General features: G+C 37.5%; 1 protein-coding gene across 3 annotated transcripts; it reads right to left on the bottom strand.

Annotated features, from left to right (window-relative positions):
- Window positions 1–668: 668 nt before the first annotated feature.
- Window positions 669–14,274, bottom strand: crema (cAMP responsive element modulator a). 3 transcript variants are annotated; one of them, XM_028021136.1, is made up of 8 exons: window positions 14,129–14,274; window positions 12,386–12,499; window positions 12,171–12,299; window positions 9,476–9,564; window positions 9,258–9,400; window positions 8,129–8,305; window positions 2,908–3,067; window positions 669–2,223 (listed from the first exon to the last, which is right to left on the bottom strand). In XM_028021136.1, exons 2-8 carry the CDS (start codon window positions 12,491–12,493, stop codon window positions 2,079–2,081), a joined length of 951 nt encoding a protein of 316 aa, XP_027876937.1. In that variant the 5' UTR covers window positions 12,494–12,499; window positions 14,129–14,274; the 3' UTR covers window positions 669–2,078. The 3 variants fall into 3 exon arrangements, with proteins under 3 accessions (XP_027876937.1, XP_027876939.1, XP_027876938.1); XM_028021138.1 differs by lacking the exons at window positions 8,129–8,305; window positions 9,258–9,400; window positions 9,476–9,564; ... (1 more) ...; window positions 12,386–12,499; window positions 14,129–14,274 and adding exons at window positions 3,350–3,622; window positions 5,983–6,285; XM_028021137.1 differs by lacking the exons at window positions 8,129–8,305; window positions 9,258–9,400; window positions 9,476–9,564; ... (1 more) ...; window positions 12,386–12,499; window positions 14,129–14,274 and adding an exon at window positions 5,983–6,281.
- Window positions 14,275–16,565: the final 2,291 nt, after the last annotated feature.

Below are 16,565 nucleotides of genomic sequence, written 5' to 3'. Positions count from 1 at the left end.
GTTGCTCCCCATTCACAAATGTAAGTTAAACGTTTTTGCCTAATTGTAACATAAATTCTGCTTTTATTTCCCCTGTCTTGTTTATGAAAGATGGTAGGACTGAGTGTAAACTGGATAGAGGCATTAGGACTCGTGGCTCATGATGTAAGTCAGAGGATTTTTGTGCTATCGTAGTAATCAAGCCATTTTTTATAACTACTGATCACGTTTTTACTGATATTTTTATGATTTATTTTTGATGAGCTCCTTGTCATCACCCTAATCTTTAGCTCTAAGATTTTCCATCAGATTCAATTCTGGACTCTGATTGGTTTGCTCAAAACATTATTACTTCCAGTCTAAAGAGACATGTTGGTAAAATTAAAAGATTGAACAGTCAATCAAACTTCTTAATTTCAAGAGAAGTAATAAGGTTTATTAAAAATCAGCTAATTTTTTATTTCTAAATTATAATTTTGATCATTCTAAGTAATCGAAACCAGAAAAAGTTTATTAGATAGTGAGGAAAATCTATTTTTGACTCTTTTGGCAGTGTGTGTAATTATCTGGTTTAAACTGTACGTTGGTGTTCTTTAACTTTTTGCTGCATTAATTAAGATTTTATTGGCTTTGACAGCAAAACTGAAGTAACTGACTTCACATTAGTAAATAAAATAAATCAAAATCTGTCAGGTTTAAAAATTTTATTCGATAAAAACAGTTGTACATTTCAAACACAAAAATACACTAAGAGAAGAGAACACAAAAGATGAAGTTATTTAAACCCAAATAAGCTAAGTGCAAAAAAAATATGCCTCAATTTATATTAAGAGTTGAACTGAATGAGACTCCTCTGAAAGTACAAACTGCAATAGGAAATTTGATGACAAATATGCAGATATTAATGAGTTAAACAGTAAATAAATACTTTACTGCCACTAGAAGAGCTTCAGCAGCCAAAAGGCAAAATTTCAGTATGATTAACAGAAGTCAATAAAATTATTAATAGAATAAACTCCACAATGTCAAAACGGACAGAAATTAAGCAATCTTTTAACTGTCAGCAGAATTATTAAGAAGAAGCTGCATTTTAAAATAAAGTGTCCTTTAAAAAAAACAGATTAAGAAACTGGCGTCACCCTTTGGACAGAGTATCTTCAATCATCAGAACACAAACAAATACAGTTTTTCTTTCATTATCGACGGATTTCAGAAACAGGGCGCTCCTTTAAAACGTAAAAACGGTTTATGTTGAGATTTTTAATATAGATTCCTCTTTACAGGTAACATGTTCACAGAATATATATTATTTTAAGAATTAAATCTGAAACATGGTGTTACTTTCTGTGCTTTGATTTAGATTTTATACTCATTTCACTTTAGCAGAGAAAAATAAATTCATTTTGATATTTACTAACATGGTTTACATTCAGGTGTTGTCGTCTCGCTTACAGACAATGAATTCTCTTTTATTTTCATTTACATTTTAAGAGAAACATTTCTGAAGATGGAAATAATAAAATCAGTGACATCACATCTCCCTAATTGTGCTTTTGAGGATGCAACAACCAAAACCAGAAGCTTTAATCGCACACATGACATCTTTAGGTAAACACGCTTTGAGTCGCAGCTGCTGGTGGATCTTCTGGTGCCTCCTGCTCATCTGACCCGGGTTACACAAAAATAAAAAATTCAAACAGAAAAAAAAAAAAGTTGCTGACCCTTCCCACCTCCATCACTTCCAGCTGTTTTCTTTTTGGTCAAAATTCTCAGTTGACTTCCAGGAAGCATCTGCTGCTCCTCTTCCTGTCTCCCCCTCCGTTTGACCGGCTCTCGTCGGCTGGCCTCGCCTCGCGCACAACAGCGACAGCAAGCACAGAGTTTACGACACTCGGGAATCTCCACATGCAAAGAGCACAGGTTAAGAACAAGAGCAAAACTGGCAAGCTCACGCTGTCTGAAATCTCCACAACACTTTATAATTTTGGCGTACGTCAGGCCTGAGTGAGCAAAGAAACAAAGACGATTAAAGCAGTTTATTTTTTGTTCTGTAGTCCTTTTTTTCCGATATGTTGCAGCAGTCTATGAAGTGTCTTCAGCTACTCGGCTTTGTGACAGTAAATGTCCTTCAGTGCTTTCAGCTCTTCGATCAGTGTCTTGTTTTGGTTTTCCAGCACAGCTACGCGGTTTTCCAGACATTTGACGTATTCTTTCTTTTTCCTGCGGCACTCGCGCGCTGCCTCCCTGCAGAAAAGAGAGGAGAAACCCCAACGGTTAGTGATGAAACTGACAAAACAACAACACTGGTTTAACTCCTTCAGACAGATTTTCATCTACAGAGCAAAAACAATGTATCCAACTAATTCTTACAGCCATTCAGAATTGAAATAAAGGGAAAAGAAGACATTTTTATAAGTGTTTGTACTCATAAAAGACATGAAAATACTAAATAAAATAAATGAACTGTGAAATAAGCTATAAAATGTTTAGAGAAACTTTTTATCTTTGCATTTTAACAGTAAATAATTAAGCAGTGGATAATATATTGCAACTGGCCTTTGGGACAGACATTCAACTTTAAAAATGTTTTATTGTATACTACATAATAATACCATCATTTGAAATTGAAATACTTAAAATTATACTGAGATTATATTATACTGAGAGCAATTTTATTAGATTAAGATGAACTTAAATTGATATTTTTGATGGAAATATTTTTCAGAGCAATGTGTGTCTAATAACTGAAGCTCACTCATGTCAAATTAAGATTTAGAGCTTCAGTGTCATCAAGGTCAATAAGAAAATCAGTGACAAGAATCATTCTAGTTTATCGGTTTAAGCCCAAAAATATGCAATGTCCATTACAGTTTCATTCATTAATCGTAGAGAAAATGTTTTGCAGCTGTCGAAGTTTCTGTTTCCTACCTGTTTTTCATCAGCCTGACCTCCCTCTTGCGGGTGATCTCCTCGGCGTGCTGCGACGACGGGCTCTGCATGCTGCTGGGGGACGCAGCCATCACGATGCTCTGAGCCAGGCCCGAATTGGGCGATCGCAGCTGGTAGGCTGGCATGTCTCCTGTGGCAGCTGTGGACCAACAAGGAAAAAAAAACTAAAGCAATACTGACCACTTTGCAAACTTATGCAAACTGCATAAAATATAAATATGGTGTGCAATTTTTGCAGCTTTTATGTTTATATGCGGTGCTTTAAAGTGCCACATATAAACAAGCCATTGTAAACTCTGAATTAAACTTATTCATTTGAAAGGAGTCATCATGTCCCTGAAACAATTATCTATAAACAGCAAATTGGCTGCCAAAAGTCATTTCATGTGTGCATTCATTTTCTGCTCGTAAATGACTTAACCAGTGACTGACGCTCCAGGATTAAACGGCAGTAGTGGCTGGAAGTCACATGTCTGGTCGGCAGGAGAAAAGAAAGACGGAATGCAGTCCGTTCCTTCGTCTCAGAAAGCATCCAAATAAAAACACAGAGCCGTGCACAGACATTTGGGGAGCAGGAGCTCAAGTGGAGAAAAGGGCACCTTCTGCAGCTGCCTTAGTAGTGTGAGATTTTTTCACAAGGACAGATTGAACACAAATTTCAAATCAATAACCGCATGCTGTCTTGGGCCACACACTGTAAAAAAAAAAAGGAAGAAAAGAAAGATTTCATCAGGGCACTTTTTTGTCCAGGAGATAATGGGAAGGTGCTCTTTCACCTCCTGCTGTCTATATAGGAGGTGATAAGAGTTTATGATTGGTTTCACTTATTTTTGTTTGTTTTATTGTTTATCTGTTGATGATTATGCTCTCTACTTTCTGCAAAGAACTTTAAATTGCTTTCTGGAAGACACAGATTGATGGATCTGTTTGATTAATTAAACTGACTTTTCAACATTTTCTTATGCAGTCAGCAACACAAAGTAAAAAATGCTTAAACTTTTAAGAAGAGGCATCTACATGTTTCACATTTGCTACATCAGGGTTAGTACTGTAGACCAAAATCAGCAGATCCCAGAAAATAATTACTGTAGACCAAAATCAGCAGATCCCAGAAAATAATCACTTGGAACAAGCCATGGGTCAGTTAGCAGGGTAGAGACTTCCAAACCATTTTTCTGTGGCTTAAAGTAGAGATGCACAATATATCCACATTAACATCATATCGGCTGGTTTTAGTCTTTTTTTTAACACATTGGTATCGGTCTGATGAATAAACTTAGTTGTTATGAACAACCAATATTTATTTTTATCTTGTTGCCATCTGTTTCTGGTTGTTATTTTTCCAAATGGTAGGGAAATATACAGTATATATTGGTTATTGGCCATAACAACAATATTAATGTTGGATATTAATATCGGCCCAAACTTTCAAATCGGTACATCCCTAGTTTTAAGTAAGTTCAATGACAGGACTGGAAGTGTGGAACTGTTGCTGCACACTGCCTGTCAACTGGCTGAAAAAAGCCCAACACACTTAACAGAAGGATGCATTCAAGTCGATGGAGAATATTTCCAAATGTGGAAAATAGGGACCATCACAGTGGCACCTGTTACTCTTATTAATGCAGCTGCAGTATTAAAGGGCATTGGGGAGAGCTGACATTAAATTTAATCCAAGTATTACTTTTTAAAGTGAACTTCAGGTAAAAGGAAGAATACTTCTAAACTACTGTCCATTTTGGTGCTTATCTCCAGCCGCCATTGGGCGAGAGGCGGGGTACACTCCATACTGGTTGCCAGGCAACATGGAGACATGCAGGACACCCAACCATGCACACACTCATACCTAACAGAGACCAGTTAACCTAACAGTCATGTTTTTTAAGTGTGGGAGGAAACCATGCATGCATGTTTAGAGCTTGGGATTTGAACCCAGAACCTTCAAAACTATAACTGTGACAATAAATATTAGATTATATAGCAGCAGCTTTTCTGTTTTACATTAAATAAGTAAATTGTTTTTGCACAAATACAGTCAAACTGGTTATTTCTCAAGGTTACAACCACGAGAATCACAAAGCATAATTGGAACAGCATTTATAATCTTAATTCCCCCTTTTCCTTTTTTTCAAAGATGATCAGATTATAATATATTGCATTCTTTCATTCTTTTATGGGCCAAAATCAAACAAATAAAAGTAATTTTCTAAAATGTTAATTCAAGCTAAACATTATCAGCATGGAGGAAAAAGCATTTGTACTTGGGAGGTGGCGCTGTGTTTATCAAAGCCCTGCTGGCTGCTGATAACTGCAGGAAAGCAGCATTTTTCTTAAAAAGGAAAGTAAAGTCATCTGTGGTGAGGTGGGGGGAACAGCAGCTCTGTTTGTGGTTTCATGTTCTTCTTGAGTTGAGTCACAAGTGACTCAACAAGTAACTGCTCTGCTCTGTTCCCGCTTCTCTTTTTCTCTCTGCACTAACATAGCTTCAGTCTTCTCCACACACACACTCATTCAAAAAGAGACGCAACAGGTGCACACACACACACACACAAACATCCACACACACAAAGAGCGCTGCACTCTTTTCTCTCAGGTTGTGATAACACAGTGACTCGGGCCGTGCTGACGTCAGCGTGTGCGTCTCTCTCGCACGTTTTGCATTCTCTCTTCGCTGCCTTGCTTGTGTTCCAGGAAACACGGTGACGTCAAAGCACCATCTATCTCACCCCCCCCACCACCAGTCCTCCCACTCGCCCCGCTCCTTCACCCCTTTCCTCCCTCCCTCCCTGCCTGACAACCACTTAAGATCTGTGTGTGTTTTACTGCTTCAGGAAAGACAGCTCTACACAAATAAACTGAACGCTTGCAGATTTTTCAGACTCTTATTTCCAAAAAAAAGTATAAAGCTACAATGTCCAAATCTATTTCTCAGCTTATCCAAATGGATCAATTTTCACTTACAGATATACTGTACATCGTTTCTATTTCAAAAAATAGCACCAATAACTAACATTTATCACCTTAAATAAGTATAAAAATAAGTGAGTAAACTACCTGACTCAGTCTCATCTCCAGTAACAGCCATCTCTTGTTTCCAATAATCCAGCACCACGGCAGGAAGGAAAAAACCTCAGCAAAGAATCTTCCAAAAATCCTCCTCTACTTCCTTTTTAAATCTAAATCTCCTTCTTTACTCCCTGTTTTCTCTCTGCTCTCCCTCTTTCAGAGTGCTCACACTCCAACTTTGCAGCCGGATTACAATTACAGGCATTGACATCACTGTGACATCACTGGTGCCCGCTGAAGTCAGTAAAACAGCCTGGATTATAGCGCTGGTTCCTCCCCTTTCTCCGCCCGTGCGGATCAGACGGAGAGGCAGAGAAACACAATGTGAGCCAGGCAGAGAGGGAGGAGGAAGAGCAGGAGGAGGAGGAGGAGGGTGTATTTTTAGAACCAGTGACGCAACTACAGAGACGCTCAACAAACAAGAGGATATTGTGTCCCAAGTGGCTGCCATGCAAACAGTCGAGCGGTTATTTACTGCCTGTGTCTGTTGGAAGAAGGTAAAAACAAGGAGGGGAAAGATAATTGAGGTTTGACATCATTTGTTGGAGGTTATATCCACAAGCTGAGTCCAACCGAATAACAGTTGAGCCTAAAGAAAACATTTTAACTGTAGGGCTTTATTGGAAAAAAAACAACATCGTTTCTGCTACTGATAATAAACAGGGAAAGTACAGTTTGAGTGGGAAAGTTTGCAAACTCATTAACAGGCAACGCTGGCTTTCCAGGGTGTTTACTTATTACACAACATTAACTAGAGTTACTGTTTGTAATAAGAAGTGAGTGCAAAAGTTAGAATTTATCCAACCTTCCCCATACAGTGGACCTTAGTATTCGCATGGCGTAGTGACTACAGCTGCCTGGATGATACCAGTGAATACTTAAGATCCGCTCTAAAAGTGCTAATGACAATCTCTCTTAATAGTTCAAACATCAAATATACCTTAATATGCATTAATATGCACAGTGGAAACCGTCTTCTGTCCACAGTATTCCTTATTTCCTTTCTTGGTGTTAACACCAAACTCTTAAAAAGTAACAAACCCCTCTGTGAAACCATAACCCAGCCCTCAGTCAATTGTTGAAAAATTTCACCAAAGTGGGCAGGGCCAATAGACACTGAGGGGCGTGGCCAAGTGTGGGGATGAGCTGAGGGGGTTCAGCAGATCTGAGGTTGTAACTTATTATTTTTTTAAAGAAACTAGTTACGAAGCCCCCTAGGTGATAAGGGCAAAAAATGTTTCTTTTGTATTACCTCACATAACTTTTGCATTACCTCACAAAACTTTTGCGTTACCTCGCAATAGGTTTTGCATTCTCTCACAATAACGTATTGATCAGTTCATGCAACATAACTGAATACTGAAAGTCTTTCTTACGGTGGTCACTGTACGTCTGCTATAATATAAGGTTTTTCTGAGTTATTTTTATGGGGTCATATCTGAGTGTTTTGATTGTTATTTTGTGATTAATAAAGGGCCGTTTTCATGTGCAGTTCCATCTCAGACTTACACAAACAGACATAAACATGAAGCGAATAAATCGATATGCAATCAGTTTTGGCACCAAAGAGTTAAGAATAAATAAACACGTTTTCACTGAAGCTCTTTAAATGTGTATATATTTGAAATTTGAAATTGACATTTGTAACTATGTACAATTTAAACCACTTATTGTGAGGGAAAGCAAAAAAAAATGTCCGTATGGGGGCTTCATAACTAGTGACAAATCTAGCAGTGATTTTACTTTTATGGTGACAACATGTGAAGGAACAAGTCGCTCTGCACCTTTGCTCTGTCCTGAGGGAGAAGTGAGCGACATCAAGCCACTGGTTTGGTTCCTTCTGGACAAACTACTATGAATTTTACTCATGCGCTGCAAAAACACAACATCTTACCAAGTATTTTTGGTCTAGTTTTGACTGGAAATATGTTACTACAAAACTAACTTACAAGTAACTTTTCAGCAAAATGTAGGCGCTTGTTTAAAGTCAACAATTCCTTAATATTGATGAAAAAGTACTAGTTCCACTGACAGATTATTTTACTTAAACCAAGACATTTTTCCCCATCTTATAAGTGAAATAATCTCCCAGTGGAAGTGGAACTTTTTCAGTGTGATGTTTGGGCTACGTTACCTTGGATGAGCACCTGTCCTCCCTGGATGAAGAACTGGTGTGATGAGTCTGCAGCCTGCAGGACGGCGGCTCCGGTCTGAGGGGTCGGGGAGCCGGTCACCGTCACGGTCTGGGCCCCCTGAAGGGTTTCCACTGCTGGGCTGGTCAGTGGGATCGCTCTGCCCTGAGCGATGGCAACTGTGTGAGGTCAGAGTTCAGTTTTAACCAGGATGTCGTCTCAAATGAAGTTGAAATGAAGATTTTACTAATTCACTTCAATAATTCTTCAACTACAGCTTAATAACTGTACAAGTAGCATTTTTGTTGATATATGACAACAAAAACAATGCAGGTTTCTAATTTATTGTCCTTTTTCTCAGTCGAAATTATAAATAAAAACTCAAGTAAATCGATACACCCCCAAGAATACTTGGTTCATTTTCCATTAGCGATAACACCAACCCAGATGAATATTTGACCTCTGTTCTTCTCAGAACTGATAAAGTTCATTTAAACTGAATGATTTCCTAACATAGATCATATTTTTAAGCATAGCAAACAAACTTTCACCAGGGTTAAAGTCGGGGTTTTGGGAACGCGTTTCCAAAAGCTTAGTGTCAGTAAAGTTTCATGAGATCCAAAATGATTTTTGATGTGTGTTTATAGAAACCTGTTGCTAAAGTTTCATAACTTACCCAAACTGCCGCCTAAAATTAAAGAAAATTAGTCCAGGAACAACTCAGGGATCGATCAGGGAATTTATCCAAATTTCACTGGATGTTTGTATATAATTTTATAAAGCAGACACAACAAATTAGAGTAAATCCAGAATAAATTCAAACTACTGCATCAAATTGTCTTTTTAAAATCTTAATTTTTTTAAGCTGAATCAGAATAGTACAAGAAAAAAGTGCTTCAATTATTTGCTTATAATTGAAGCTAATGATAACTATATTTAAACCATACATTTATTTTCTTTATTAATTATAAAAATTCTGCTAGCTGTTTACATCACTCAGAAATCCCAGCAGAGCAACTAGAAATCAAAGTTTCCAATCAGAAAAGGAAGGAAAGCAGGAAAATAAACACCGTATTTAGAATCAAAGAACACATAATATCTGTACGGTGTGAAGGTTTCCTGTGTACTGACTGTATTGTCCGGAGCTGGTTTGGTAGATTGAGTTGGGAACTGATTCTGTGGAGCTGCTGGAGACCGCCGCATCCTCCTCTCCCTTTTCCTCGTCGATTTTAGGAACCGTCGGCGAATCTGACGACAACTCATTTAAGATTTTTCTGGAGAAAACAAATGCAGATTTTCAACAACAGGCTGTTTTGTCTTCATTTCACTTTCTGCTGACCGTATCTCACCGATACGACGGACGCCTGGAGAGGAGCTCCCGTCTTTTCTGCGTGTCCGTAACCGACCCGTCATCTTCCAGTTCAGCAACTGTAACAATCTGAGCAAACAGGCAGCATTTGCTATACCTAGAATTCATCCCCATTCTGCTTTTTCCCCATTTTCCCAAATTACAACTGATATTGTTATAGTATTTAAAAGCATTTTATACAACACAGATACAAAGTAGCACATAGTTTTAAAGTGGAAAGTAAATGTGGAACTAATTTCTATTCAGCCTCCATTAATCCAATTCATTTGGAAAAATTTGGACTTTGACTAGGCCATTCTAAAACATGAACACGCATAGATTTGTGTATGGTAATTGTCCATTCTAAACTCTAGTTTAACAAGTTTTCCATCAGGATTGTTCTGCATTTAGCTCCATCAATCTTCCCATCAGCTGACAATGTTTCCTGTCCCTGTAGAAGAAAAGCAGCTCCACAGCATGATGCTGCCACCACCAGCCTCTTCAAAGCTAACGCAGTGAGCATTCTCCTTATCATTTGCGGCTCAGTTACCGCTGTCAGTCTGCAGATCAGTAGATGACATCAGAACGAATACAGTAGCCTTATCTAAATGTGTAATAGTCTAAATTTTGGCACTAATACAGCCCCATATTCATGAGTCTGTTCTCTAACAAACCTCTGAAGCCTTCACAGATTTATACTGAGGTTAAACTATACACAGGTGTCTTCTGAACCCACTTTTCAGATATTTAATTGTAAAAAAAAAAAATGCAAACAACATATTTTCCTTCTACGTCACAATTATGCACTACTTTGTGTTAATCTAACATATAAAATCCAAATAAAATACAATACCGGGTATTTTATCAGTAACTAAATGTGGAAAACAGCAAAGCATATGAGTCCTTCAGCCAGAAACTATAAAAATAAATTGTGAGTCAAAGATCTCTAATGTTTATTGTTATTACTTTGGAGCAGGGATGTTTTCTTTGCTCAAACCATTTTGACGTCAAAGAGGGAATTTGAGCTGGATATAATTTTCAGATTTAATCTTTTCAACTCATTACAAGTCTCAACAGAGACTCTACAGACTCCATTTAATGCTGTATAATCATTTAGTGCATTGCTCTCTAAGTGTGGGTCCATTTTCGCATGAATATGCTTGTAAATGTCTCGCCTTTAAAGTGTATTATTGGATTAAAATTAAATATACAGTAGATCTGGGGTTGTGTCATCACTCTATGGGCTTTTATAACTCCGACTGAGGCGTAATAGTTGTGTGTTACCAACATAAGGGCTGTTTTGGTATCATTAGAAAAGGATATGTGCACTACACCACAGTGCCAAGTTAAACACGGCTTTATCAGCAATTTCTTTCAACTATGTTGTAGAATAACAGATTTCATGCTCTGAAAAGAAAGAAATGATTCTACATGTGCATACTGTGCTAGTGCTAATCCTAAACAGCATACTAGGTATCTGATTTGAGGTTTTAATAAGTTTAAATTGGAATTTTCTAAAAGTGTTAGTCTGAAACAGAACACACAAAGAAGTATCAGCTGAAAGCCGACAACAAAACCACTTTGTGGTGTTTTTCAGTGCAGCTCCACCGTGCAATTCACAGATTTAATCTTTCTGCAAGTTTCCACATAAAAACACGTTCTTATGAAATGACAATTTGTTTCCACTTTGCAACTAATGTTGCACATGTGCTGATGTTGGTTCCTGTTAATTATTGTTTCATTTCCCTTCTCTAAACTCTGTTGTTGTTCTTTTTCTTTTAGTGATAATATACTGAGATCTTGGTTTAGTGCACTGGATTCAAAAAGAAAATCTATTTATTTCTCAGTCAGAAAATCTGAGTTTTGCTCTGGTTTGCATTGGTTTCTGCAACTGTAGTAAGACACAAACAAACAGAACACCTTCTGCATATAAAGGTTAGTTTCAGAAGTGTGACATTTCTGTTTCTGCTTCTCACTTTTCTTCACCTCTCAACAGATGCTTTACCTCGCCTACACACAGAGCTACTGTTCATTCACAACTACATTATGAAATCAAGCTTTAGATCTGTGGACAGTTAGATGTGGACCTAAACCTGACATTATGCTTTTTCATTCAAAGTTTTATTTGGATGCAGACAAGCAACTAGAATTACACCAGAGCCGATGGAAAAACGACACGCGGGTGTTCCTCTGCAGGTTGAAGGGTTGATGGGGAAAAACTATAACTAACTGGAACTATATTGTGCATTTATAAAACTAACTAAAACATGCTGGCATTACAGATGTAATATCCTTCGTTTTCATGTTTATGAATCTGTTTATTAGGCTTTTGAACTGATGCGGCACTTACGCTAGTCCACAAAATGGCGACAGCAGAAGTTGAGAGAAAACACAAGAGTCAGTTGGTCTTTTAATAATAATAATTGAATAATCTGTTGAGTATTTATTACCCAATAAATGTATACATAATCACAGTACAATACTTTTACTTTTTTGAATTCTGTACTGAAAAATGTACCAAAGTATGAAAAAACTAAAACTATTACTATAACTAATAAAAACTTAACTAAAATCAATCCATATCGAATAAATACTAGCAAACACTCTCGAATTAAAACTAACTGAATTAGACAAGCAAAAAGCCACATCAAAATAAAACTAAAGTGTAAAGAAGCTATTAAAACTCTGGTTCCCACCTGAACAGTCTGGACCTGTGGTGACTGGATCACAGAGGTCTGAGGGGCTTGGATGACTCCTGGAACCGACGTGGTCTGACCATCAGACAGCTGGACAACAGCAACTTCAGACTCTGTTTGCAACAAAACCTGCTGGTACAAATCAACGACGTCACACAGAAATCTGCTGACGTCATACTTGGCAGAAAGCAACAAATAGCTCAAAGTGAGCATACCTGACTGGAGTCTGCAGGACATGCGTCGGCCTCTCCATGATCCTTCTCTCCATCTGTCACTGAATCATTTAAACTGCTTTCCAGCTGAGACGACACCGATGAATCCATGGTCACCTAGGCATACGCACAATTATTAACATGGCAACAGAGAAGAACACCAACCAGTATCAGACAGAGCCAGTGGATTTCTCTGCAATACATTTATTGCAAACATCTCCTTTCTACACATCAAATCCAATTTTATTTTATTTTATTTCAGCAACAAAGCAGTTCAAAGTCCTTTGCATAATAAAAACACAAAAATAAACAATTGAAACATTAAATTTTTCTAAGAACTGTCAAATAAAATAATGTTCCACATGGCAAAAGTTCAATTACTTAATTTTGCTTACAAAATTAAGCTTAATTTACACTCATGTGTAAATTAATTTAAATTCAAATCTTTGATGAAACTGACAGTCTGTGAAACATTTGCGCTGACTTACATAATATCTTTATTATATGTGGCTGCCCACTGGTAGAACTGGTAACCAGTTCAAGTTTCGCAACATATCTGGAACCCATATGTTTACCACTTCTGACCCAGAGTTTTCATTCATTAAACCTCTAAGTCTACCTCTATGTACTCCAGAACATAGAGGCTGAAAAGGGACTCATAAGGGGCCGACACTTATGGGTCCCATCTGCATATGAAAGCTAGGTATTTGAAAAACTGTGATTTAAGGGTTAAATAAATTTGAAGGTTGAGGATAAGTAAACAGAAATTGCTATAAATTTTAAATATTTACAGTTTTCCCTTTGGTATCCTACGTACTTCCAGAAGATCTTTAGTTTTTCAACCATTAAATAATGAGTTTCCACAATACATATATTTCCCTGAAGCCACAATTTCAGAGTTTGGAAAATGTTTGTTTATATTTTTTAAATAATTATCTTATCTTGGGTAAATGTTTGTTTTTTGATGTTTGGGAAGCGAATGAAAGCTGTACTTTATAGGTAAAATACCATTATTTGTTATAAAAAGATGACAAACTTTTCAAGTCTCAGCTTTAAATCTTTACAGTTTTCCTCATGAGAAAAAAAACAAACTCTTAATGGATGCAGAGTGATCAATTAATGTACAACATACAGATTAAATAACGTGTGACTTTATGCAACACATGCATCAGAAGCCACGATTTTAGAGGCCTATGTAATCCAGATTTATATTTTATTTATACGGATCCACGCCTTGGGTAAATGACATGGCAGCGCATGAACATGAAAAGTTAAACGTTTTAATAACGGGTTGGATAAAACTTTAACTCTCAGTTTTAGAAATAAAATTTCAAGTCTTAAAAATATTATTCTCGTACTACATCTTTAGATTTCACTCGTGTATTCTGTGTATATTTATTTCAAGACAGTAAGAAAGTGTATTTTCTCGAGACATTAGGTTAAAATAACTGACGTCTTCAAGATGTTTTGCTTCAAAAATGTTTTATTTTGAAGAGGAATACTTCACTCAGCCTCCCAGATCACAGTTACAATTTCGGACTTGACGCGCAGCTGCACAAACTGCTGACAGCCGAACCTTCTGATATCATTTTTTTTTTTCCTCACCATGTTGTTCTGCTGTCTACTGACGACAACAACAAAAAACTTTTCTCAAGGAAAAAATTCGCGCCGGGGATGCGTTTGCGTACTTTCCAGCTCGGCGCTGACCCCCTCTAAAAAGAAAGTGACAGCTTTACGGCGACTTACCGAAGTTTTTACGTAGTCTGACTCGTCACTAATGACAGTATGGATGGACGGCCTGGGCCTCGCCTTCGCTCACGTAGCTCCCACGTCAGCGCTGATGATGCTGTGCCGAAAATGTCGCTCGACGTGTCAGTTTAACTTTGAAGATCGTCTAGAGAACGCAAGAGGACTCACTTCGTTACTTTAGTTCTAGTTAGCCCGAAGGGTACAAACACAGTAACCGTTGGCACAAATAGTCTTTTGTGGACTTTTAGCTAGCCAAAGGGGGAAAAGAGAACATTTGTAGCCAAGATTTTCCACATAATGTTCCAGAATAAGTTAATTCTATAAAATGTTGAACTTTTGCTGTTTTTTCGCCGTGTAACCCATCTTTTTACGACCAAACCACATTATTTACATAGGGTATCAGGCATATGTAGATATTAAAGATAATCCGTTTTACTTTAATTCATTTTACTAACTTTGGCTACTGGTTGGTTTTGTTAACTTTGTAAAGTAGAATCAAATCGAAGGATTTTATTATTTTTATTGACTGAAACTTTATCTTTACGTTAAGCCTACTTTAACAGTATTCACAGTGTATCAAGACGTAAACCTGGGGAAAAAAACAGTTTTGGTGAAATATGTTTTATTACTAAATAAGATTTATATTGTCTGGTTTTCTGGATATTTTGTTTTCAGAGCAGAGTAATGTCGCCCCCTAACGTCTAATAGATAGTATTACATCAACACTCAATCGTGCACGTACCAATTATAATTATATATTTAACATACATAATTTGTTCGTCTTTTATCAAATATGTGTCAATTTTTAGTTAATAAATAATTCGATATGATAAAATAGTTCAAATTTAGAAAGAAAATGTAACATGAATAACTGAATACAATCTATGTTGTATTTATTGAAGATATTGTATATGTGTAAATGCTCAGTAGATAAGCATTTTAATTTTTGAAAATTAGTTTTCTTTAATATAACTAGCATGTATCTTAAAATTCAGAGGTCATAACAAAAACAAGGGAAAAATGCTTTTTGGTTATGAAGTATAGTATTTATCAATAATGTTAGTAACTAAGTTGATCCCAGCCTTTTGATGTCATGACATCTGTGTTCCCTTTGTAATTTAAAAGTACTGTAATCTTATGTGTTCTTGGTAAAAAGTCTTTATTTAGATCTGACTCTAACTGACCCCAGAGTCACCATCTGTCCCCTGTGCATGCCACAAGAGACCGTGCTGTTCAAACACTGCCCCCGCTGTTATCAAAGAGCGCCATCCCACAGGGTAAAGCTTCTGCTAATACTCAGCAGTGTGATAAAAATAAATGGAGGAAAAAAAGATCAAAAGAAAGTGTTTCCACCATCTTTCTGGCATCAGGCAAAATTTATAACTTGCAGGTAAGAAAAACCCTCTTACAACGGAAAATACAGCATGTCTTCATTTTGGTCGTTTCTAAGTTTTACATACTTACATACCTTTCCCTTTAAATAGTTAAAGCTGTTGTATTTTATTTTCTCAGGTTGGTATCATCTTAGGGCTGCACAGTGGCGCAGTTGGTAGCACTGTTGCCTTGCAGCAAGAAGGTCCTGGGTTCGATTCCCGGCCGGGGTCTTTCTGCATGGAGTTTGCATGTTCTCCCTGTGCATGCGTGGGTTCTCTCCGGGTACTCCGGCTTCCTCCCACAGTCCAAAAACATGACTGTCAGGTCAATTGGTTTCTCTAAATTCTCCCTAGGTGTGAGTGTGTGTGTGCATGGTTGTTTGTCCTGTATGTCTCTGTGTTGCCCTGCGACAGACTGGCGACCTGTCCGGGGTGTACCCCGCCTCTCGCCCGGAACGTAGCTGGAGATGGGCACCAGCAACCCTCCCGACCCCATTAGGGACAAGGGTGAACAGAAAATGGATGGATGGATGGATGGATGGTATCATCTTACCCTGCTGTTGTTCCTCATCATGACCGATGGAGGGTCCAGATGGCCGGGGACCGGCAGCAGAAGGGGAACCCTCGGGTGGCTCAAAGGGCCAACAGCAGGGAGTCACACCGACTCTGTGCCAGAGAACTCTTTAGCACAAAATTAGCCTGGGATAGACGCAGAACACAATTACATGCTGTTAATACCATCAAAGAGACATTCAGGCATCTGCTGTGTCCTTTTCCTGCCTGAATATCACAATCTAAGAAACTTCACAGATATTTCAATTACATCAAACTTGAGTATATCTTTGAATATCTGTTTATGTTCTTTGTAGCCCCTTATAATTGTAGCACATGAATTAATACAAATATATTTAATGTTTAAAAAGAGATAATGCAAGGATTTGGTTGCTGTATTTTAAAACAGCGATTTTAGAACAGAGATTAGAGCTGAAATGCTTCGAGTCCCCTCCATCCCAACTGATCTTTGTTTTGCAAAAATTCGGCATCATGCAGGTTTTTAGTAA

Source organism: Xiphophorus couchianus, chromosome 6, assembly GCF_001444195.1.
Source record: "Xiphophorus couchianus chromosome 6, X_couchianus-1.0, whole genome shotgun sequence".
Taxonomy (NCBI): domain Eukaryota; kingdom Metazoa; phylum Chordata; class Actinopteri; order Cyprinodontiformes; family Poeciliidae; genus Xiphophorus; species Xiphophorus couchianus.
The sequence above is the reverse complement of the archived record's forward strand: the minus strand, read 5'-3'. Positions and strand labels throughout refer to the sequence as shown.

What these genes read in the sequence shown, in the direction of transcription:
- crema (XM_028021136.1), bottom strand. Translation starts at nt 12,493, where the DNA reads ATGGATTCATCGGTGTCGTCTCAGCTGGAAAGCAGTTTAAATGATTCA. An exon ending in AACCAGCTCCGGACAATACA is followed by an intron (nt 8,306 to 9,257) that starts GTCAGTACACAG and finishes GACCTCACACAG; the next exon opens with TTGCCATCGCTCAGGGCAGA. An exon ending in GTCAGGCTGATGAAAAACAG is followed by an intron (nt 2,224 to 2,907) that starts GTAGGAAACAGA and finishes TCTTTTCTGCAG; the next exon opens with GGAGGCAGCGCGCGAGTGCC.